Here is a 26,481-nt window from a genome sequence, read left to right as displayed (position 1 = left end):
GCTTTGTTTTTTATACTTGAGTCTGCAAAAGGAAAGAAAACTTTTGCGAATTTTGGTTTCTACTAGTTTATTCCATAAAATTTATTTTTCTGGCAGGTTATTTGTATCAAAAATCTTGTTTGTAGCGAACAATTTGCAATGAAGACCTCGTGAACTACTTCACTTCGAGCATGAATACCTGATAGCCCATTTAAATACGGTGAGCACGCAAAGCAATGGTTGTGTTCGCACAATCTAAGTGTCATGATTATCTAGTATTGGTTGCGGCCATTTTGTGCTGAAAATCGATGTGCCGAGCAGACACAATTATTTGTTCTTTATTGTTCATCACTAACTCAACTGCCAACAAGTTGATGGCATTCTTACTGATTTTGGTAGATGTGATTTCGATTCATGGTCGAGTATGACTAAACTTCATCGAATGTGTGCTTTTTCTGCTTCAAGCATGATTTGTAGAGGATGAGTTAGATCATAATGTCTTCACATCGGAACTACTGTGCAAGTAATGCAAGAAGTGATAACATACAGAACCTGAATCCTTCGCTGTTGTGGAGTCAGAAAAGCAAAGCTACAACGTATCGCAATCGTCTTCTTTAAATAATGCATTTACTTTTTCTGTTGTACGAGGTGAACTACCGAAATTAAAAATTTGTCGATTCAGTCGCAGACTCGGTTGTTGACAAAGTTGTAGCAACACTAAAATAGATTATGGTACCTGAAAGACCTTGGAAGAAAAGTTAAGGATTTTTTTGATCCGAAAACCTTCCCGACAAAAAAGCATTTATTGATTACGTTGGTTGAACGTTTTCAGACGAGAAATACGTTAAATAAATGTCGTAAAGAAATTATTTGCTGGATGGATTGGTGCAAGATGTTGTGAGATAACTTTATAGGTTGTGTTATCTCACTTTTCCTTAAAAAGAATAATTTAGGCCTTGTTTCTTCAAAACAGGTTCACATCGTTCACAGTAATTTTTTTTCCACAAAATCAACTTGTGGGCATTTCCTCATTAGACAATTTCACCTCATTTGCATTCTAGTTTTAGGACAGCCGTGCTTCCTGGTCAACATGTCCCACTTTTTTATACAACTCAAGTACCGGCATTATCTGCGGCAGATATTTCAAGAATTAAGCTCTATAAAGGTTTTCAACTTTATTTGACTTTCATTTCGTGAAGCAAACTTAATTGATGGCTGCGGCAGTGTTCAGATCGGCGGCTTTTTAATTGAATTGTTTTTATGATTCATCTTTGTTTTTTTCTGCTCTCGAGATAGCCAGAGTTTCAGCCGAACTGGTATGCGACGATACGCAGTTGCTTTCTATGGTCTCGACTCTCGACACCTTTGAGTTTGAAATCAAATAAAGACATACTAAGAACTGTGAATTATTATCAATTGCCTGTTTTGTGTTATACAATTGGTAAACGGTTAAGGTAAACTAAAAAGTATGAAAGAAATTTTTGTGGATAACACTACATGACTGCAACACAACGGCTTCTCTTTGACACGGATGCAAAAAAAACTTTTGTTCAACCGTTCTGGAGCGGTGCAAACGAAATATGTTATTATTAAAAATCTATTTTTGTGTTTAATTGATTGAAATTTTCGAGGAGAGCTTCACAAAGCGTGTTTGAGTTCCTCAAGGGGGCCGCAAGAGTCTGGTGATGTAAATGTTGTGGCCGCTGAGCTGGTAAGTGTAAAATTAGTTTAGAAGGAAGCAGTTGCTTTTATGTTACAGTAGACTCATAATTAACTCGCCGATTCACCATCTTGTGCGTGTGGCTCAGATTCTCAGACTGCACACCACATTATCTACCATTGTCTTGTATATCGACCCCACGATAGATATGTGGACCTCACAACGCTCGATGAACACACAATCCATTGGCTGCTGCGCCTGGATGTAACAACGTGATCTGTGGCGGCATCAAACGCAAGAAGAAGATAATTAACTGGGTTAATCGCTTGATCATAACACCACTGCAAACTGATGTCAGGCCCTGAATCAAGACGATTTATGCACAAAAGCAGGTAGGCCTACACTTTCACATTGCAGACAAAATAATTTGAGTGTCATATGATTTTAGTGTCATACATTGATTAAAATAAACCTAACTGGTAGCCTAACTTTAATCATATATAGTTTGTTCAACGTAGCAGTTTCGATTAAACACTTAATGAAAAGCAATATTTCGAAAAAAAATTAAGTAAGTCAATGTTCTGCGGTGGATTCCAAAAATTTTTGACGTGCAGTAGTTCAAAAAAGTTTGAAAATCAAATTTAAACTACTGGGAAGTTACTTAAAGTTTCGTGTTTTCTTGTTTCGATATATCACGTGATTGGCAAGGAGCAGCTTTTAGTTTTCCCGCTTTTCATGTTGAAACTTGAAACAGTGCTGCGCTAAAAACGTTTGACTTTGTTCGGATAGGTCAGTCTTGTTATAGATTGAAGTTTACATTCCAATTTCTTTGTTGTCGACAATGTGGTCATACTAATCCGTATATAAACTTTTGTTTCTTGATACGTGCGGAAAAAAAAATATGGCAATATTCAATATACAATCTCCCGAATGAAGAGAAAAATATATTGAATCCTTGCAATGTTGAAAGAGTGCTTCTTTAATTGTTTGGGTACAAAGGTATCCATGACACTGATTCGATTATTTACTCTGTCTTGCGCAGATATCGGTTGCTGAAAATGTTAGATTTGCTGACTAAAGTCTAAACTAGCCATCGAGAATTTTATTTTCCAAAGTTTTCATTTCCTTGTGTTTATGCGGAAGTTAAACATTGTCTATATAACATGTCACAATCATGTTTGTTTCATATTTGCACACGAATTAATGGGACTTTGTTATTTCAAAATTAAATACATTTGTGATACATTTCAAACGTGTGCAAGCGTTAAAAAAACACGTCAGTCCTACGTTATTCTGACGTGTTCAGACGCTGAGTTGGTTCAAAAAAGAAAGCGCATTCGAGCATTTAGTATTGCCGTATATGGGGAATATTGCAACACATTTGCGAATGTTATGACTGTTTTGCGCTGCTGGATGGCTTCGTGTTGGGATGATCGATGGTGCATTGTGACATCACAATTTGCACTAATGAAGAGCTTGATGAATAGCTGCAAGTGATGGATCTGTGTATTTGACTGACGTGCGTGAGTAGACTGGTTATTTCTGTCCATACCGACTAGTCACGATTTGAGATTTTTGCTGATTTCGTGTCTCCAACTTAATTGCTAGGAACATCGAACACATTGGTATATCTTCCATGCTCCATTCGTAATGAGCCGTTTCAGTTGAAACATCATCTACTTGTGTTGCTGCAACATGTTGTTTTAATTGCAGAATACAACTTTTTTCAAGAAAAAAATTTGTTAACCAGAATTTGCTTTTATTCGATTACATAATGAGTCAGTCATTTTTTATCTATCATGTGTTAGGATTTGCGTAGGCTAGGCTTCCAGAGCTAAGAGCTTCATCTATTTTGGTTTGGAATTCATGAGACTTCTTGACACGTTTGCAAGCTGTTATACTCCACTACTAGCAGCAAATTAAAAGCTTAGTTGAAAGAACACTCTTCAAGTGCAGTAAAGTTTTAAAACCAGATCAAACAGAATCGAGAAGATTAGATTGGTTTCTGATGTGTTTTAAAGCCGCTTAAAATATAATTAAAACACCGCTTAAGAACGAAGGTTTGATTGCAGTCAAAAAGAAGGTTTAGGCTACAAGCTTTGTTGAAGCTGGTTGTTGTTGTTTTTTTGTTTTTTTCTTTAATTAGTTTTTACAATAGTGCGCTTTCCCAAGCTTGTCTGCTCATTTCGTGGACAAATTTTGAAAATAATGGGAGAATTAAAAAGAAACAAGTTTTACCGCGCTTTGATGTTTTCAAACGACAACAGCCAACTAAAAGAAAATTTATTCCCAGCAAACAGTGAGCTGTGCTTTTCACATGAAGATGAAGAAAAAAAGTTTATTGAAAGGTGCGATAACTTGTGTTTGCTGGGTTTTCAGAAGAGCAATTTTATCGATGAAAATCCATATGTAGCCTACTGTTGTAGTTTTTTGAACAGCAAAGTGTCAGTGAGGCAAAATCGCAGTTGATTTCACCACTGCTAATGATGCCAAATAACTTAGCGGAAATACAAGTGAAGGTGCAACATTGAGCTAGAAAAATGAGTCCTTCTTGCATTGAATCATCGTCTGCGTCCATTGAATTCAAACAAAAAGGCGAATATGGTGACAGAAAAGTCCAACGATTTGTAGTTGTCCATAAATCAAGTGTAGTCTGAGAAACAATGCCACATCAAGTGATACAAGATAGGCCCTTGGTCCCAAAGGCACATACGAAGACGACGACTGCCCAGAGAGCAAAACCCGTCCATACGTTGAATCAATGCAAAAGGAAAGATATTGCTCGCTGTGAAACTGTTTGGAGTTTTATTCAATGACGAGAACGGTTTCCAAATTCAAGGTGTTGCACTGTGACTAATTTTTATCATTTTTGTTGTGACCTGGTAAGAACGAAGCGTTTAACCAACAAAAAGCAACAATAATACGACGCAAGATACTTTTAAACCGCTGGGAGTTGACAAAAGATATTTGGATGAAGACACCCGAGCGGTACTTTTTTAAGTTGTACGTTTTATTTGAGGAAAAAGATGTTGCGCTGATATAATGTGTCGAAGAATTTTACAAGCTGCTGGAGTGGTCAGTAGCCTTCTTGTGCGGCAACACAAGCTTTACAGAATGGAAGTTGCGAGAAGAAAGTTATTCCACGTTTTTGCATTTTTGCTTGAATTACTAATTGCAGGGAAGGAAACGTCTCGTCACTTCAACCTTAACTTCCAGGATTAGTCAGCTTTAACTCAAAGCACAGACAGACCACGTTTGCTAAAACAGTTGTAGTTTCTTGAACAGTCAGAAAAAGTTTTTCGTGAATTGTTTATTGAATTTTTCCAAAAATCTGTTTATTGCAACTTGTGCGAAGAAAGAAAGCCGCAAGCAATTGCCATTATAATTTTGTGTCCAACTTAATATTTTTGTGTAAGTTTTCAGCGATAAATTGAAAATGGATATCTGGTTGTATCTAAATTTTTCTCTACTGCACCATCAGCAGCATTGTCTCGTTTATTTGTGCAAAACAAGCCATCTAACAAGATTGACCCTTTTTTTATGTTGATTCAACCTGTACAGAAACTGTCAATGTGTATAATGACAAAAAGAAGTAAATTTGCAAGTTGAAAAGTTATGTTTGATAAACAACATGACAAACGTTAGTGTTTAGTGATTGACGAAAACAATGGTTGCAACTTACCACAGCTGTCCTATACAGACAGCAAATCAGCCATTTTTCATATTGATTCAACGTCTACAGACGTTGAATCAACGTGAGATGTGCGTCTTGGGCTGTTCAGTATGTTTGTCATCAGTGATGAGTCCAGGAGAAAGTCTTCCGTGTTTTGAAAGGACCGTCATATGGTTGCTTGAAATAAGGAGGTTGGCGAGTGCTGAGGAGTAAGATACTTCACCATTTCAAGTCTAACGTGTCTGGAAAGCTATAACCGTTGGTGCTGCAAGGGAGTGAAAGATAAAGTTCACATATCTTTTTTCCAAAATACTGATTAACATTGTAATCATTTTTCCTGGTTTTTCTTAAAACTTTTCCAACAAGTCAGCGTCAGTTGGTTGGTTTTGAACCTTTATCCTCGGTCTGACAGCCTCTGGTGGGTTATATTTCTGGTAGTTTCGCACACTTAGAGGCTTTTGTAGCAGGGATTTTAGGATGCATTGGGCAATATGATATAAAAGTCAAAAAGTGTTTGTAAACATGTACTCAACTGGTTAATTTTACAATAATTAAAGGCACTTTTTATAAGAAAAGCCGAAGGGGATTGCATTTGTAAAACTACAATATCTTTGTTATTTTAACTTTGCAGATATTCTCCCACTGTCACAAACTGTTGAAAAATGTGTTTTTTTACTAGATTTTAAAACAAAATTTATTACAGTGTCATAAAAGCAAAAGATATTTGCAAACACTTTTAAAAGTGGACTTTAGCTCATAGATGGCGTGAGATGAGTATCCATATCACGTGAACTCTTCATCAGAGTTTCATAATTATAAATATTACAGCTCATACATTACAAAAAAACTCTGTTCGTGCCATAGATAACTGAAGCGTAGTATTTCCTGGTTTGACATACATAATTAAAGCAATGGTTTATTGCATTGGTTTTCTATTTTAATTTCAAGCTAAGTTTTGTTCCATTAAATCGCTTACCAGAAACAGACTCGGAAATCGTCGCAGATACCAAATATGAGCAGACGTCTAGAATAAATCGCATCTCCCAAAGAAGTGTGATGAGTGGACTACCTTTTTATTAGCTTGATGCAAAAATTCTGTGTAACTGCGTGCTTTGCTGTTATTATAAGCATACCAAATTTTCGTGTCGGCTAGCAACTGCGTCGGATGCTTATTGTAAAGTGCGTTACAATTATATTGTACGATCTTGGAAAGAGTCACTTGGCCAGTCTTCACTTCAAACAACCGTTGGTTTGTTACTTGGCAGCCTTCCTAAAGGTGTCTTTTTGAAAATGCAAAATATTCTCAAATTGACCAAGTTCCACATTTTCTTTCAATGATTTTAAACAATGCATTTGCTAACATAAAACTTGGTCGACCGGTAGCCCGACACTGCAACGCAGAAATATTACATCTTCTCAAACAGAGCTCCAAATAGGTTTTTGAAGACCGACTTTTCCTTTTGGCAACAAGTATTTACAACAAAAGCTTGAAAATATTTTTAACAAGTTGCCGAAAAATGTAAATAATCTTTTTTCAACTTTCGTTGATGTCACATTAGTTTATGTTTTGTTTCATGCGATATCGTTCTTTACGTGTAGTCGCTAAACCATAATAATGCATATACCTGATTCCGTTTCAAAGATGGCGGAAACTAAGTTCTTTTGGCAAGCTGCCAATGAAAAATTTATGGGTTTCCTTGTTCATCACTGAAACTGTTGATTGAATTTAATTTTCAGAGTTGGATATAAATCAAATTCCTGTTTTTAATCAGATAATCGTTTTTTCAATCTTCAACAGCATGTCTTCATTCAACTGTTTATTCTCAGCCTTCTATTCGATCTGCACTTTCCATGTGCTCAGGCGCCAACCAATTAAAGGGAATCTTTTCTGGCCAAGCTGCCAATTCAAAGAGACATTTCCTTAAAATGGAAAATAAAGAAATTATCCTGGCCAATTTTTGAATAAATCATAAGGTAGCCGGTCTCACCTCTTGGGGGAAATATGACTGCTTTGCTCTGAATGGCAATTTCCTAAAGTGAAAAACGTGGTTGTTTCAACAAACATGGCATTTCATTGAATTTTTTTATTACTTTAACATTTTTTTACTTCCAGGAAGGGTTTATTTATAATCGTCTGAACGGGTTTGGCACTGTGGCAGTGCAAACGATCCTATCGAGTGGTAGCAGTCACTATCTCTAGAAATCACATGAGAAGACAATAAAACGTTTAGCCGCTTGAACAGGTTTTTAAGTAAAACTTGGAAAGAAATTTTCAGTTATCAATCTTATCAGCATTGCTATTTTTTGCTTGAGCATTGTTATAAGGTGGTGCACAAAAGAAAAGTAGCTTTATGTTATGAGCTATGTCAAGCCTCCAGTACGATGCAAACAGATTTTACTATGTTTTGTGACCGCCAGTACTGAGTTGCTTCTTGCTTTGCAAAGAAAATTCAAACCTTGCGCAAATGTGCAAACTCTCATCATTAAAGGTTAAGGTAGTAGGCTATTACTGACGCCTTTTTGTGATTTTGGCTTCACAGAAAAAGAAATTTTACAAACTTTTTTACAGAATGAAATGTTCAACAAAGTTTTAGTAATTTTCAAATTATTTTAGTAGCCCATTGATATTGTATTTGATGTAAATGTAACATAAACTTTTCGAAATACAGCAAAGTCTGTTATCACCATCTTTTGCGTTTGTTGAGTCAAGAAATTCAGCCAGTTAGTGCACTGACATTTTTTGTTGACCTAAACTGCGATATCAACAAAGCAATTCGATTGTAGCTGCTCAACGCATTGCAGTGTATAGTGTGTGTGTGAAATCAAAAGATCGGTTTTGGAAAAATCCATTATAAAAATAAAGAAAGCAATAATAAGAGTTATCAAGAACCCATGTGAATTGTATTATTAATCATTACTCTGAATACTGAAAAGTTTGGGTGTTCATCAGGACAATTATCGTTTCTAGAATCATTACTCTGACGTATACTTAAATTTAGGTTTCTTCATGAAAAAAAAAACTCCTTAATGGGTATACTAAATTTTTACCAGTGTGCCCACTTTGTGTTCATGCTTGGAATGTGTTGCCATTTTGTCTTACTTGGTTCTGCCATATCTATTTAATGGGATTTTCTGACATGCTGTATACGAAACGTTTTTTTAAACAATATAGAGGATAGCGGAAAATGAGTGAGCAAAATATTGACAAGTTGAAGCCTTGACATGTAATGTTTCATACAATTTGACAATTTTTTGCTGTTAGTTGTCTCTTTTTTTGGGCTTTATTTTTTACTTCAATGGTTTCAATTCAAAGTATTACAAGAACTGTGTCGTCTGTAAGTCGCTATGAAACAGGGCTAGGCTTCTCTTGCTAGATTATGTTGTCTATGATTTTGATTTGTTAAAATGCAAATATTTATTGGTGATTCATTAATGGAATAAGAATTACAGCCAAACAATAGATATAGAAATACATCTATCCGTGATTGAATGTAAACTGTATGGCAGCCAGCTGTAAGCTACTATATACAAATGTGTGCTCAGTCAAACCACAACTGAAAGGCTGGATGAGAAGGCTTCGTTATATTTATTTTTTCAACTAAAAAACGCAGATTGTGCCATTGCTGTATCTCCGCGTTTTTGAAGATAAATTGTAGGAGTACAAAAGAAATTAGACCTACATTAGCAGCTTAGATAAAAGCATTACAACATTGATTCACCACACTTTGATTTCAAATTTCCTTATAATAGCTTCCTGAAGGTAAATTTTATCTTAACCAGTTATTTTTACGTCAGAATTTGTACAGTTACCATGCAATCGATGAATCTCTTTTTCTTACTGTTGTAAAGTTACAATCTTAATGGGTTTAATTTTTTGTGCAGTGGTTAAAACCTTATGATTGAAAAGCTCTGCAATAGAAACTTCCTGCAGAAAATGCTGAAAACAATGGAACAGGATATAATAGACCTACAAACTTTGATGTTATTTTTGACATAAAAAATCATAGTGTTAAAAATCAAAAAATCTTTATATAGTATTCGATATCAAAGTTTTCGTAACTACGTACAGTATAACGTGTTACGACCACATTCCATGAGATATTGTAATGTTTGTAGGACGTAGGTATGTCTCTGGTGATGAACATTATTAACCACATTTTTTTATTAAATTTCAGGTTAGTTTTGGTTTAATAATTTTATTTAATAAATAGACTGAACTAACCCTTTTGCGACGATGTCATTTTGTTTATTCTTTTTTACGTTGCTCGGTAATGAGTGATGTGTTAAGGATTGATTCATTTACTTCACCAATCGCTTCCTTAAAGTCAGAAGGTCTTCTGCCGTTCAACATCCATCAATCAATCAGGCCCAGCAATATCCAACTCGCTGGACAAATTAGCATCACCGGAAGGCGTCATTCCTCTTCAACTGTTTTCAACGGGAACAAAAATCCAACGCGATATCACGCTTCCTTGCGTGATTACGTCACAACGCCTGAAAACAGAAACTATTCTACCGTGTCTTATCGTCCGCAACATCTGAGCTGCGAACGCAACGACTCTGCTTCTCTGCACGATCATCTTAGGAGGAGTTACAGCGCCGGGAATCCTGAAACTGACGGGATTTTTGCATCGGAGGACTTGCGCCACTCAGCAGGCGGTCAACAATTTCATCGCGGGTTTCAGGATCACGATCCCATATCAACACGCTCCCGTGGTCATTTTTCATCTGTTGACGATAGCGTAATAAGTTCTGGAGATTATCGCTCTCGGTTTCTTTACGACACACGATCTGATTGTGCGGTAGAGACACGTCGCCACTCGCAGCTTCTTCAACATATCGTCGGCAATCTGCCGACATCAGAACCTTTCACAGTGGCGGCCGCCGCAGCAGCTGCCGCTTCTCCGCTTTATCCTCAATTCCTTTCCAGTCCCGCTGCTTTTGTGCACGGCCCTGGAAATCATCAACCTGGACATTACCCAGATACAGAAGTGGATAAGCAGGCCGCTTACGCGCAGAACGCTCGATTTGGGCCATCACGGGCCAGCGAAGCGCTTGCTACATCACAATCATCATTGCCCTATCCGAGATTTCGGCATTCGAGCAGCGCGAGCAGTGGGCCTGGTATTTGTCCATCCACTGCTGTGGCGATGCTAGCATACGACACACCTCCATATTCGTTCTGCTCCATTCAAGATGAGTTTCATCCTTTCATTGAAGCACTTATGCCTCACGTGAAAAGCTTCGCCTACACGTGGTTCAACCTCCAAGCTAGAAAACGAAAATACTTCAAAAAGCACGAGAAGAGAATGAGTCCCGCTGAGGAGCGACAGGTGGGTTTGGTTTAAAAGCAAAGGAAGTTTATTCGTTTCTGGCAAGAATCCTCATTTCATCAAGATAAAATTGTTTAAAACAGTAGAATTTTCTTACTGTGTCACCTGCAGGGACCTTTGAAAAATTGCCACTATAGCCGAAGTTACTATAATAGCCAAATGCTATCGTAGTTTAAAAACGAGACTTTGAAACAGATGTCGCACTAGCGAAATGTCACCATAGCTGAAGTCAGTATGGACGAAACCCACTACACGTCTGTACTGTATTTTAAAAAATAAAGTGTTTAAATAAATCATCATAACAAATAATTCTTTTACAATCAATTCTGTTCAATAGGTCAAAGAAGAACTGCTTCGTGAGAAGCCAGAAGTTAAACAAAAATGGGCGTCAAGACTCCTTGCTAAACTCCGCAAAGACATACGGCCAGAATTTCGTGAGGATTTTGTTCTTTCAATCACTGGAAAGAAGTCAGTTTGTTGCATTCTCTCAAATCCGGATCAGAAAGGGAAGATTAGGAGAATAGATTGCCTGAGACAAGCTGATAAGGTGAAATTAAATTTCTAAAGTTTGTGATCTAATAAATATCGAATAGGATTGAAAATCAGCTTGTAAACGTTCGATCTCTTTCTTTTTTCCTGCAATCATTTTTTGGCGCAGCTCCTCTCATCTGTATCGTTGCATCAACCGAAACTCTGCAATCAGGGTTTACTTTTTTACTATGATTTCGTCGAGTAGAAAATGAAATCTTTCAAATTCAATAGAAAATATTACATGGTCCGTTGCTAAATTATCATTCATCATTACGTTCCATTTTGTTTTTTTTGCTGTGGCTGTGTACAGTCTTGGCTGTGTACGAAGTTTATCTCATAAATGTCGGCATGACTTTTATGAGATAAAGTTTGTAGCATTTTGTACGGCCAACCAGAAAATTTTATGTAAACTCCAAACGAACCAATGGAAAACTTATAGATATCATTTAATCTTGACAAAACAAACTTGACTAATCAAACATAATTATAGGTAAAAAAGGAAGCGCCAGCCACCAGCATATGTCAGTGTTCTAGGTTTGGAGTATTCTTGGGTTTTGGGGTTGACGCTTTGCCGGAATCATTGGCTGATAGATCAGTTGCATGACCGCGTAGTTAAAGCATTGTCCTGACAATCCAACGACGTCTGTTCAACACCCACTAAAAGCATGCGCCTTTATCTTGGCAAGCTACCTAACGACAGGCTTCAAGCTTGAAACTTAATCTAATACTTCAACTACCAGCCATGAGCCTGTGGGCTCATTTTACTTTAGCTGGATTAAAAAGCACTAGAATTAATCTTCTAGCAACAATTTAGTCAGAAAAGTTACGAAATTTATTAAGTAACGTGGTCGAAATCACTCTGTAGTTTGCGATGTTTCAAATCTTTTTCCAAGCCTTAATCCATTTGTTTTGTCAACTGCAGATTTGATTGCATTGTTTTTATTATTTCTCGCTCATTTTTGACGTCAAGTTTTCCACCTGGATACGTTGCGTTAACGCAAAACTATGATTTTCTGCTTTTGTGTAAACTCACCGGTTGCTTTGACCTTGTCAATAACGATATAATCTTCTTGCCATCTCGCATTGCCGCGTCATTATTCTTGGTTGTTTTTGATGACGTCACAATCTCTTGTCGGCACAACAAGCAAAAGAAATCGGATTATTATCGAAAAAAATCTTCGATTGTTGAAATTCGAATAAATTTCACCATCTCGTATGCGGCTTGGTGACCTTACTCCAGGTTTTTCTGCAAATTAATTATTTAATTACTTGATTGAACTTTAATTAAAACTTTTCCTCAAAAACGGCTTTAGAATTAATATTTAATTCTTTCAATCTGGGTACGAAAACAGCAGCTTCCGTTTCGACAAAATTTTTCGTCAAACGATCGTAATTTGTTTTTTTCTTTTTGGTAAGTTAACTCGACATGTTCGGACAGTGAAAGTCTGAGAGGAATGAATAAAAACTGCCAAGTATTAAAGCAAGGAGACGCGACATTTGTCAATATGCTCATTTCTACTGACCGACATTAACATTTTTGACAACTTTTGGTGTGTTAATGATGAATATTAATATGTTTATTAACAAGTCAGACCGGATATTGGCAGCAATGTTGTGGTGGCCAAAGATGAGAAAATGTAGTATTGATTATTATCGCTTTGTCAATTATGCTTTTGCGGATAATTAACAAGTGACGAAAAAGTCGAAAATTTATGGATTATGTCACTGAAGGCTTTATTGAAAGCAGCAGATAAACTTTTCTTTACAGCGTTGCAGGAGTTCTGATAACGACAGCAGAGGCTCACTTGGTGGCATTTTGTTTGATGAGATTACATCTTGCTCCGTTATCGCCGTTTAGTTTGAGATAATTCTTCTGAATCCATGTTAAACGATTGCACCGGTTACTTGGTCTTGATCCCCCAGGCGCTTATGCTAAACGAGGTGTGCAGCGGCTCTAGCTATAGAGAAAACAGTAGCAGGCACCGGTTTTCTTGTAATCTTTCGACCTCAGACAAGATAAAACGCAGATAAACCTTCATAAATATACAATCAATGCAATTCGCCTTCAAGATTATGTGATTTGTGCAGATTTGATTATGCGAAATCCGCTGCATGCTTCTACATGCAGCGGATTTTAGCATTTATAGTTTGCAGTCCAACGCCCGGAGAAAATTTGTGTTTGTTCTCTTGCTATGGATTGCAGTTTATAAAAAAACTAATATAATACAAAATTCAATAAAAACTGTTATCTCCAACGTGAAATTTTAAATTACCGATGCAGAAAACACCACGACCTAGGAAAATGCTGCAACTTTTGTAAAAAATAGAATAGACTTGAAAATAAGCACGACTGAGTGGATTCGACATTTTACAATTTTATTACGGAAATTGCGTTTGAGTCACGAATCTTGTGCAATTCTCATAATAGACTTTTAGGATGAAAAGCAGGCTGTGTAAAAATATTAAAATTCTTATGTCGCGATTTTGAAGGGAAACTATTCACTTGATAATAATGACGTCACACTGTGCATTATCTCGTCAAAGTTTTATGACGTATGTTGACATCATAATGGATTTATCGATCAGCTACCTGTCCCTCGCAACCTGCCAATCACTTGTCAGAACGTCATACTGGTAATAACCTGCAGTAACCTTCGATTGACACGTGACACGATAATTAAGCTTTGTCTTCCAACAATCCGTCCATTTTTGTGGCATCGATCGATTAAAAGCCCGTTACTATGGAAATAGGGTTGTTTTTTGGCATTGTATGATTGCCACGTGATGTGTCTGTCGTAGTTCCTGTCATAACACGTGACAGGTGACCCTGATGCGTAAACTTGACACCGTAATTGTTTCAGTGTGTCGGCCATCGAATTCCCAGCGTTCCTTTTTACCCAGTCTGCCAATCAACCTAAAAAGAAACTTAGTCCCCATTTCGGTATCGTCAAAGACTCAATATTAGGCGAACCTTGGTGTTCGCAAAAACTTTGGTTTTATCGCTAGAGTTGAAGCTCGGAAAAGAAATGTCCCCACGTTGTCAACCATGATTTTTAATTTCTTGTGATATAACTCTATTGTTAAAACAATAAATACTTACTATTATTACTACAAAAAAGTGCCAATGCCATGCAAACATAGAGAGCTATGTACAACAAATGCAGTTATAATTTACTACAAACTTCAATTGTTTCACCCTTATAATTGAGATCATCAAAAGATTCTTATTCAAATAAAATCCTAATTCAATTCTATTCACACAGATTCTGTTTGAATAAGTTAAGATTAAGAACCTTCTGATAACCTCAATAAGGATGAAACAGCCTGTTAAGGATTTTAATGAATAGCAATTGCGTCTGATGGAGCTCTATTGTTATATACGGTATTTATTGTGTAGAATCATAGTGTTGTTTTTAGAACTTTGAACAAGCATGGTGTGGTGGCTGACAGCTGCCAAGCCAATTCCTAATGACAAAGCACCAGTGTCACTTCGAAATCAAGGCCTTCTTCCTAACTTGTTGCACTGCACGTTGACATTTAAATTTAGCTGGTTCAACATTTTCTCAACAAAACAAGAGAAGAAATTAAAATGCAAAATAATATCTTTTTTATTTTTTTGACGCATTTCCTATTTAGGCTCCTGCTACCTAATCTGACATCTTAGCTTGACGAAAGCAAAAACATTCAACTATCTGTGATGCGGTATCACTAATACTTATATTAAAACATGAAAAATAAACCAAGAAATAAATAAAACACTTATAACTTTTCTGCTGCACACATGGAGACATTCTCGATGTTTCACAGCGAGTGGATTTCAATTCATTTTAAAAAGAAAAGTCAAATTGCTAATAAAATGAACCTTAAGGGATGGCTATACATTGTATACAGTATACATTACAGTTGCAGGCACTACACATAATAGTACTGAGATGAGTTACTTTGAAATAGGAACAGTATAAACGCTTAATACCTCTGGAGTATATTTTTAAACTTATGTTGAATTATAATAAGCGGAATTATTGAATTAACTGCTGGATCTAATAACGAAACGTCGACATGTAAATGGAGAAATCTTCTTACAAGTCGGATTTTATGGAGAGAAATCCTTTTGAAATTCAATCTACTTTTTTGTGTTGTTAAGGATACACTTTGTCTGTTTTGTCGTATCCAGGCTTACACCCGGTTGTTAAAGATTTAGATTAAGTGGACGGGAAGGCAAGGAAGCCAATCTTCGTGTCCACCTTCAGGCATGCCTTTAAGTGTCCTGCCACAGACACAGCCGCATGCTCTTGAGCGGTGTCGAACCGGCGCCCTTTCGAAAGTTATTCCGGGGCTCTCACCACTCGGCTATGCAGCCGACAGATGCAGTTATTGTCTGCAATACTCTGACACGTACCTGGTGCCATTGTCTAAGTTCATCGTTGATTTGTTTGTTTGTCACGATGAATGATACATATTGTCATTTACATGATTCTTTTCTATTGTTTGTAATTTATATCCTTCAACATCAATTACGCAAACATTACCTCACAGGTGTGGAGATTGGATCTCGTCATGATTATCTTGTTTCGGGGACTTCCCCTTGAATCGACAGACGGAGAAAGATTGTGCAAAGCGCACTCTTGCGGTCAAAATGCGGGGTTGTGCGTTCAACCCTATCACATAAGCGTTACTGTGAAGGAACTTGATCTGTACTTAGCCAACTACGTCAAAGAAGAAGGTACGTGATGTCATGGTTGTGTCGGTATTACAAAGGCATATAAAGAGCAACTTAGATAAGAAGCAGCAACAAACATATATTTTAATTCTTTATTGAATGAAGGCACCTTCAAAACTAGTTGGAACATTGAAAATTAAGTTTCATTTACACAAAATTATCGCTAGGTTACTGCTTCATAACTGGTCTTCTGTAGATTATGTTATTAGAATTTTTTTGTCTGTTAAATGTTTGTCACTATAATATGTTCTTACTAGCACTTCAAGCGTTGTACTATTTTTTTTCTGTTTTTTTATTCATTTAGCATGAAAATCAGTATTTAATATGACCTAGTGCTTTTTCGTTTTGCTCAAAATATTATAATGAATGTAAGAAATGAACATTTAATAGCAGTACAGCGATATATATGTTAATTGACAATTAGAATTAAGACTTCAATTGGCGTTTGGATAGAAGTAAATGTAAATAATCCAGTTTTTTACCAAGAATTGCCGTGACGTCACGAACAATTTAGAAACACCACTGTTAAATTTACTTAGCTGAAATGTGTTACGTTGTGCATAAAACTCTTTTCAAACACCACTTTCATTTTAAAGCGACTCTGCTGACATTCAGACTAACATTTAAGGCTTTTTAGCACCCGGAAGTAGTTGAACAAATTTTCTTTCGATTTAATCATTCAACTTCAATCAACAGAATCACATATTCATCCGCAGGTCCTACTGATGACAATGACGACGACACATTAAGAGAAGACAGTTGCAAGGGTAAGAAATTAAATAAACAATTTTCTTAAACAAATGTAACACTTGTTTTAGTTACATTTTTTTCTCCAAAACAATAAAAAATTTTATCTTTTAACAGTTGAACTATCCTTTTGTCCAAATCTAATTTCACACCGACAATCAATTTTAATTGATTTATCAACAAAGTGATCTCACAAAAGACTGTAATTTCACATAGCAGAACAAAAATGAAACATTCTTTTATTTCTGGCCACCTGATTTGCCATCATTGCATTTGTTGACTGGTATTTGCCACCATCCTACATCAAACTTACGCCGCAGTTAAGTGTAATAAATCACGGCAGACTGCTGCGGTGAATGAACATGGCAGATCACTCCAAAACTACATCATCCAGTAATCTTTTTTGCAAACGTAGGAGCCGACTGAGCTGATACATCAACGCATTTAGCAAATATCTCTTTGATTATAGTGCAGAATCATTGAGAGCTGCTGCATATAGTTTGTTGATTATCGTCTGGGACAGTACGTGCTGTATTTGCATACAATAATCCACAAATAGGTACTTCGTGATGGCTTAACTATCTTATAGACATATTAATATTGCCCCTTCCTTTTCAAATTATTTATCTTTCAAAGAATTTACAAAATAATTGGTTGCGCTTTCTAATTAATGAATCGATCCGAACTTATTCGACTCTCCGTTCGATTCCGATGATTACCGAATGGCGAATTTTAGTTCCAATGCTCAGCAAGAGCATCTTTGAAAATTCAAAACGTGGTCAATATTGCATGATAGAATAGCAAGCTGACCAATAGTTTGAAAAATTGCTATCGTTTTTTTTTAAATGCATGCTTTAAACCTCACTTCTGCCACTTAGGCCTAGCCTACATAACTTACAAAAGGTGAATTTTGAGAAGTTTAAACAAAACCAGAGACTTAACCAAAAATCAGTTTATATCTTGAAAAAGAGAAGATATAACACAGACAGGAGTCTAATCTAAAACATGCATTTTCTAAATATTAATTAAGCTACATTGACAACTTTTTTATTTTCCTGATACCTGGCTGTAATTTATAAACAATCCGCAGTTTTCCCATTTTTGAAAATAACTATTGTTTAAAATTTAAACCAATCGGAAACAAAATGTTGGCAGGCATGAAATCCAGACTGCAGCCTAGCTGGAAAGCCATCAGAAAATTAGTTTATTTTCTGTTAAATTCCTAAAATAACATTGTTAATCACGATGATACTTGTCTATTGAACATTAAAACTAAGTTCTGGAAAGTAGATAACTCAGCAATGTGTAATCCACGTCCATCGGCCACATTCTGGTCAATTGAAATATTTACCCGGCCCTGTTTAAGGTCGAGGAGGAACATTGTACAACAGAAAACCGGCTGGTTGACATAAAAAATGTGCCATTGTTTTCAAACACAAATGTTACATTAGGGTAGTCAAGGGAAAAACAAATAAATGACAACTTATTCACATGACCTTGCTTTTATGTCGACAATTTAATTGAAAGTTCTCTACGTGCGGCCCTGCTTAAGATAAAGAAATTAACTTTGGCCCTGCAACGCTTTTGGGTTAGACGCCGCTGAACTAACTTTATATCTAATAAAAAGCTATAAAAATATTGACGTTTTACTTAAGCACTCCTAAGGGCAATTTGTGATTGCTGCACATATACCGCCATGATACCGCTAACGTTGCATATCATTATTGATATAACGTGTTATCGTAAAATTATTAATATACACAACATATCCTGATTACGTGGATCCTACCGACACGATGTACAATCTGCAACGTGTTGTTAGTTTCCTATAAGAAGAACGAAACAATGACGTAGCAAATTCATTTCTAAACAATGCACAATTTTTGATTGTATGTATTAAATACATTTTTTGACACCTCGTCTGCATAATTTGCTCCCACAGTTTTATACAGGAGGTCTACAATGTGTCCATGAAGTCTATCAAGGCCCACTTCATTTTCATTATTCTTTTATTTCAGTTCTTGCTTCCAGTCGATGCTTCAAGACGAGCGGGGTGTTTGGTGTGCGTGAAATTTACAGAATCGCCAAAAGTGAGATAACATGTTTTGACACCATTCATGTTTTTGAAACAAAATGTTGGGTAAAACAAGTTTCATGGAAAGCGGACTCAGAACTGCAGTAGAGAATTTTTACGTTAACGCTTATGAGTCATTGCTTACACTGAGCTATGTTTTGATTTTTAAAAGATATTTTAACTGAAGTGAGTTACTACTGTTATATCGTAGCCTACTAGCATGACAGAATCGAACAGTTTGTGTTGACCTATGAATTTATTTGCAGCTCCTATAATAAGTGGCGACGTACATTCATCATTAGTCTCCAGCCAAGGGGACAACTCGTCTTATTTTTACGCTTCTCGTCACCATGACAACCGACCCCCACCACCGAGCCCCCTGTTACTGCGGCAACAACATGGGTAAGATTTACATTATTCTAAAATCTCTGACCAGCTACTTAAGCCGATGAAAATAATTTTTTATTAACGCTCATGAAAGCTAATAGCCTACAGTAGTTTCTGCTTTGTTTTATTTGCTCTGTTTAACTTTTCGCTTGAACATTTCTTTGTGGTGTTAATAATACTTGTTGTAGGCTATGTTATTCTTAATATGTTTTCCTCCAATCTTTCAGGCATCAAGCCAAACGTTTGAAGTCTTCCGGAAGTAGCATGAGCACGGAGGAGGTGAACGGCATGGAGAGTAGTGGAGAGAATGAAAATGACCCTTTCTACACAAGACCTCCAAGTTCCCACCAGAGCTGGCAAGGTAAGTGTAGCACGCCTAAACGTTGTGCATTGTTTTCCCTATTCAGACGTCCATGTGGTTAGTTTCAAGTGAGTTTAAAATATTATTTTCAATGTCTTAAACTTACTGTAAGTGCGTGGCATACCCCTGACTTGTTCTGTCAATCTCTTCAGGCAGCCCGCTGCAATCCCCTAACATCAAATCCACGCGAACTCATTCAGAGATCACAACCAGTGGACATGGATCTGTCACATCACCTGGTACAGCACCTTTGTGAATTCATGTGATTATGTCATGCGCATTTGCAAATTGTGACATCAAAAAATTTCTTGATATAATCATACAGTTATGGATCTGAATTCCACTCAGCTTGTAATAGCTTAACGACACCACTAAAGATACTACTTTCTCGATGAAACATGCGTGACAAGTGTTTAAAGTCTGGAAGTATTTGATTGGTTATGAAATAAAAGAGATGGATTTCCATACTGCCGATGGGGACACAATACGACTTCATTCGTATTTGTTAAAAAATGTTTTGCTGCACATCTTTTTGTGGTTGGCGACTCGTTTATCGATATTGAAAACTTGATCAAGCTGACTTGGTTTGCTTTGCGGTCTTGCTCTGTTGTTTCATCAACAGGGCAGTGACCTCAATGACGGTTGCGCTTGAGGATTATGATGTCACTCGCAATGAATCGCTGTTTAAACTTTAAAATATCGAATAGGCTCTGGCAGTGGAGAGATGTTGCCACCACATACACCCGGGGCGTCGAACAACTCTGTTTCAGCCTTTCCAAGATTGCACCAAGGTAACCCGGTTACTTCGTATCCAGTATAGTTGTATAACACCAACTATCAACAAATGTAGCTCTATTTCGTTTCTATTCTTTTTGTTCCAAAGTTCACAGTTGTCAATCTATCAGATTCTGTTTTGAAGCAAAAGTTTTTTTCTTGAAATGTAAAATCTCAGAATTAATGATTATTACGGTCTACACAGCTTCTCTTTCATGATATATGACTTGACTTTTAAGAACTACTTACTACTTATATCACAAGCGATAGTTTTCTTTTTACAAAAAGAAATTTTGCAAAGCCATAGGCCTACCAAACCACTTAGTGAAATTTATTATGTAGGTTAGTGAGATAAAGTCAATCCGTTTGCGACATAAACATTTGTAAAGGTAGCCTAGAATTTTTGCCCATAAAACTGTACAATTTTAGCATTAACTAAAAATTTAAAAATTGTGACCTAGGCGAAATACTAGCCTACAGTTCTCACTCAGGTCTGCATTGCTTAGGCTACTCCGGTATTTATAGGGCATAATAATATTCGTCTATCGATATTAACGCTGTGAATTTACACAGTTTTTTTTATTGCTTTTGTCCAACAGGCGGTCATACAGCAACATGGCACCCTGTGCTACAACAGAGCAACCCATTTTCTTACCCGCCAGCCCAGTCCTTTTACCATCCCAACCAAGACTTAAAAGAATTTGCTCAATTTGCGTGCTTGTCTGCTGAAGCCGCCAAGCATACCACGAGTCAGGTTAGCCATGTTTCTTTATTCCACTTGCTTAAGATTTTATGCGACGTTTTCTTTTTTGCATTAATTTGATTGTAGAATCGTGCACCAAAGATTGCAATGGTCAGTATATTCATGGACAAAAGCTCTTGCATTTAAAGTGGGCTCTTCCTCTATATGAAACAGAGTGTCCTATCAGCAAACCTGTCCTTTTTGCATTGATTTATCGTCTGCTGTCGTTGAATTAACGTATAAAGGACCGACTTTATGGCTTGGGAAAAGTTTCTCCATTTAGGGATAGTGATTTGTGATCAGACATCAATTACAATCATTAGGCTGAAGTGGCCATAATATGCTCTCCATGATTTCGATTTATTTTTTTGATACTTGCCTTGGACAAAAACGAAAGTCACGTACCAGTTACAATACGCGATAGACCAACGAGCAAATGAAGGAGAAATGGCCAAATCTTATTAGGCTTAACTTGCATAAATTGTTATTTGGTGGCAAGGTGTGGCAGCCGAATTACCTATATCTAGTGGCGTGCAGAGAAAGTTGTCATTGTGAGATTTAGACTGCATGTCGCTGATTAGTCATTTACTTTCAATTGCAATCATGCTGGCTGCTTTCATGCTAGTAGAAACGAAAGTAGCGTAAATGGAGAAAACAGCTACAATTCCTGTGAATTGTTACGTCATTGTTGATAAAGCTCTTCCACTGCGATGTCACAATAACTAGAATTGTAAAAAAAATACACTTATGATTTAATTTGTTTTTACAGGTTTGCTGTAGAAGCATTAATACTGTTTTTTTTGTCTTCAAAATATGGAAATTTAATCAGTAGTTGTATAAAAACTTTGATAAACAACTGTTGTGAAATTCCTCAATTTTTTTTTCATAATATTTTTCCGGTCTTAATATTGTCACGTCACGTTCTTAAAGTTCTGTGCACTAGTCCTACCGTATTGCAGTCCAATAGTCGTTTTTCTCACATGCTCTGCTAAACATATCAAAACTAACACAACCAGCAAATATATCAAGAATAATCAAGACCGTTTTTTTCAGATACTAAGCTATCATTCTCATCCCATGCAACATATGGCACTGGGAGGATCCAGCCTCAGCGGATCAACGTCGCAGATGGACGACATGGCTGCGATAGACTACCACGGGATGGCGCCTAATGACAGGTTGCAAGGTTTGTCAATTTTGTGAAGAAAAAATAAAAATGAAGCAAAACTGTTTGCGAAGGTTTCTGACTTGAAACAAAATTTATACGTTGGGTGATCTAAAGTAGAAGCCAACAACTCAGTTCTGTTGTGCATGTTTATTAATTTACTCTGATTGGATGGACATTTACGTTTAGACTTACCAGCTCATGTTATTGATGAATATTTTTTATTTCAATAAAACCTGTTAGTGATATAGTGCCGACCGTATTCAACTTTTCCTCAATACTTGATCAAAACTACTTTAGACGCATCGTGAAAGGTCAAATCAACTAATTGTATTAAATAAAGTTGATGACATTGTTTCGCATGTCTCTTAAATTTTCTCTTCCTTTTACTGCTGTCAAATAGCCTACACCCTGGTGAGCAAAACAAGACGACAAAGCAAATATCACGCAGCCATTTTGTTGCTGCTACATATTGAAACCACTTCACGTTCTGATACTTTGCTTTAAACGTCTAGCCTACTTGTTTATCATCCTTTTTCGGACCTCTGTGTTCTAGTTTAAACAATTTTGACATTCCACAAACACAGTACAGATAGCTGAATTTCAGTCTGAAGACAATATATTAATCAAGGTCTAAGAAATCTGACAAATAGCTGATTCTTCCTTCAGATACGTAAAAACTTTCCAAATACACAACCTCATTTGATATTGCACTGGTTAGTGCCCCCATTTTAGCTCACTGCACAATTCCTTTTATCGGAGATGTTTTTTTTTTTTTCTTGTAGTTAATCATTAGTTTAAGCTAGATCACCACCTCTTGTTTAACAGGTAACTGCAGTTCAAAATTAAATTGTTATCTCACACTATTACAAAAGCTACATTATTGAAATAGATCGAACCTACTTCGCTTTCAGGAATCCAATACCTGTTCAATCAAATACTCAGTTATATTGACTATAAAAATCAAACTTGACTACGACTGACAATTCATTTTCAAAGAGTGGCTGAAAGTTTATCCATCATCATTTTCCCCAGCCGGTCTTGCTACTGTTGGCCTAAACATATGTTTCCACACCGCCTTATCTATCGCTATCCTCATCAGGGTGATACCAATCTTTTCTTTAGTATTATTTTGTCATCTTTTCTTTATTTTTTCCCAATCTTGAAATATCTTTAAATTCCCTCCCTAAGTATGTTGACTCGTTTCTTGGCTTTAATTCTCACTACATGACCAGCCCATTGCCATTTCAGATTAATATTTATGCGAAATGAATCAAAAATATCAACAACTGCTGGATTTGTTCTAACTAAATTTGTATCTTGTAGGAGGAGTTCCAGGTTTGAATCCCGATGAAGCTTTGGTTGCAGAAGATAGACTGTTTCCTCCCATAATGGACGCTACGCGTAATACTGTTATTGCGTCACAATCATCTAATCAGACTACACCCATGTCCGCTAAAGAGTGAATTAAGCGTTCGTATGGTATCCGTTACGTCATCCGTGATGACGTCAGAACTATGCCATTGTTCTATTTTTGAAATGATTCTTTCGCCGGTTCAGTGTTTTATGATTTTAGCAAAGTTCAATTATCGAAACAACCTTCCTACACTTACTGCGCATGTGCGAAATTTTGTGCTTGCATCAAGTCACAAGGAGCAATAATTTTCGCTTCTACTTCTAGTTGTTCTGGTTCTTCTACCAAAGTTCATTCCTTTAAACGCCTTTTAATTACACAAGTTCTTTTCCTTCAGTTTGCTTGTCATGGCATCACGGTTCGTGTTGAAACCACCGTGCAATTAATACAAAAGTTCGAGAAATATGTGAAAGATTTAATTTATTCTTTGCTATTCGCACAGCATATTGATCGCACTTTAAATGCGGCCTTCTCACGGCGAGATGTTCTTGTCACATAAATCACACTAGAAGTGGTTCGGCTGCGCCACCACGTGTTGCGAATTAATCACTTAAAGCTGCCAGACTTGACATTACCTCAGACGAAAGATGAGCAAAGGCGAAGCTTTCAAAGCAATTGTTTGTTGTTTGTTGAGTTTTATTTTTTTCATATATGCCTATTATGACGTGTTGTGTTGAAATAGGCCGTGATTTAACGTGACGTGTTCAAGTCGGCTGTAGAACGCATTCGACGCATGCTTGAACTGGGCAAGATACATTCAAACACCTAGTTTCTCTGGCGAAAAGCAATGATAAGACTTGAAATGCTTTGTAATGGTTTCTGTATGTCTTAATTCAACCCTCCAAGATGTCAAGAAGGAACACAATTATGAAAGCTTACGTAACATGTTTGCTTTCTGCACTGCTGAAAGCTCTTTAATGTAGCCTACAATCAAAAACAAAGTTTCCTTATACTGTATTAGTACAGTGATGACTGGGAAGTTATCACGTGGTCAAAACAAAGCTATGACTGCAATTAGTGTTCTTCATAAAAATTGACTTTGCTTTGTAAAAAAGAGGAGTGGTTTAAAGGCATCAAAATTCATATACTGTGTTTGTTATTTTTGGTAAATTAGCAGTAGTCTGCCACTGAGCGTCATTTAAACAGCAAATGCAAAATTGAGCATTGCCTAAGATCATTGATTGATCTTTGTTTATTGTTGAACTGTTGCTCAAATCTAGTCACTAAAGATGCATTGTTGCTTTAGAAATTGTAATTTGTCTTGAATTCTCTTTGTATGATTGATTTTTACATTTCGAGAAAACTTCTTTTTTTTATAGCGATTCACTATCACATTTTTGTTTCTGAAACAGTTTTTCCATAGTTAACACGGAAAGAACATGCTTACTAAACTACTTGTAACTTCAGCAATAATTATATTAAGGCTTGTTCTCTCAAAGCTACGAATTAATTATTTTTTTGTTTAATATTCCAAATATTTGTAAAATTTTCATCACAAACCAGTTTGAGCAAGTTTTGTCATACACAGCGAACGAAAGACGAAATTTCGCAAGCGTAGTGTGAAAAGTGATGTTGTTGAAGTTTTTCATATTTCTTAGATTTGCAGCTTGAGTGTGTTCTGTCGTCAATGAGCAAGTATTTTATCACTTTTTTTGAAATTATTTCTCGATTAAATTGAAAGTATTATCTAACTAGTGACGCAGAGAAATGGCTTACTGTATCCGACATTTTGTATTTATGTTGACGAATGGATGATATCATGTTAATAGAGCACGAGCTCTGGTCTCACTCCGCAAGAAACTTCATATACCCTACCCTACCCATGGTCTACAAGTTTCATCCAATCGGAGAACGGAAAAACAGGCAGATGTGCTATATTGTTAAAAGGACAAAATACCCACCCAATCACGTTGGTAAAGTATACGAAGCATGAAGATCAAACTTTCTACATCTGTCGAGGGGGTTCAGATTTTTACAGTTTGAATCATAACATAAAAACGTCACTTTTTCATGTATCCACACTTTGAATGTTGGAAGTTTGAGATTCTCGGGTAGAGATAGTAAGAAAGCTAATATTTATCTCAGTTTCTCCTCCAAACACTTCATTAAATGTCTTGTCAAAACACGGTCGTGTGTTTTTGAAAGACACCCAGCCGAACTGCACTATTTTTTAATGAATGGTGGAATGCATTTTCAACTTTGCTATCGGATTGTAGGAAAGCTATAGCCAGAGGTGGGCACCCGCTACTTTTAAAGTAGCGCGCTACCCGCTACCGCTACTTGGGCCAAAGTAGCGCGCGCTACCGCTACCCGCTACCAATTTACAAAAGTAGCGCGCTACCCGCTACCGCTACTCGGGCCAAAGTAGCGCGCGCTACCGCTACTTTTTCCGCTACTTATGTCTAAAGTGACACTATGAAACACTCAAGTCCCTATATGGACGCAAAAATGACCTTGAAAACGAATGTTATCATTCGTTTACGCTGTCATTTTGACATCGTTATAGAAAAACATTCTAAGGGAAATTTATTGTTACGCATCTTTCAAAAACACGAGCATTTTAAAATGAGAGTCACTAAGTCCTGCCCGCTTTCGCTTAAGCACATCTCTTCCAACAGAGAAAAGTCTCTCTATCGCAGCACTGGAAGGAATTGGGGTGTTGTATTTAATGAACAAATGTTTTAACTCGGTATTCGAAAAGCTCAAGGACTTGCTCTTGTCCGAAAAAAAGGCGTCCACAATTGTTGCTTCCTTCTGCACCGACGTTTCACGGGATGGCGCAAACACTCCAAAAAATGGTAGCCACTTTAACAAGTAGAAATTCTGCCACTGAAATTGATTAGAATGAAACCGCCAACCAATGAGAACATGTTATAAGAGGCTACCGTCCAATTGTGACCTTTCTAGCACTCAGCCAGAGA

At 36.7% G+C, this 26,481-nt stretch overlaps 1 protein-coding gene across 1 annotated transcript; it reads left to right on the top strand.

Moving 5' to 3' along the window:
* The first annotated feature begins 10,338 nt into the window (after window positions 1-10,338).
* LOC145770884 (nuclear factor 1 A-type-like) lies at window positions 10,339-25,415 on the top strand. Its single transcript, XM_082582631.1, has 12 exons — window positions 10,339-10,645; window positions 10,983-11,192; window positions 15,713-15,899; window positions 16,613-16,663; window positions 18,662-18,733; window positions 18,984-19,119; window positions 19,332-19,465; window positions 19,618-19,704; window positions 20,173-20,256; window positions 20,839-20,993; window positions 22,035-22,167; window positions 23,473-25,415. The coding sequence occupies exons 1-12, from the start codon at window positions 10,463-10,465 to the stop codon at window positions 23,610-23,612; spliced, it is 1,572 nt and encodes a 523-aa protein (XP_082438757.1). The 5' UTR covers window positions 10,339-10,462; the 3' UTR covers window positions 23,613-25,415.
* The last annotated feature ends 1,066 nt before the right edge of the window (window positions 25,416-26,481 follow it).

Source organism: Aplidium turbinatum, chromosome 1, assembly GCF_918807975.1.
Source record: "Aplidium turbinatum chromosome 1, kaAplTurb1.1, whole genome shotgun sequence".
NCBI classification, from domain to species: Eukaryota; Metazoa; Chordata; class Ascidiacea; order Aplousobranchia; family Polyclinidae; genus Aplidium; species Aplidium turbinatum.
Note: the sequence above shows the minus strand (reverse complement) of the source record. Positions and strands in the feature narration are given on the sequence as shown.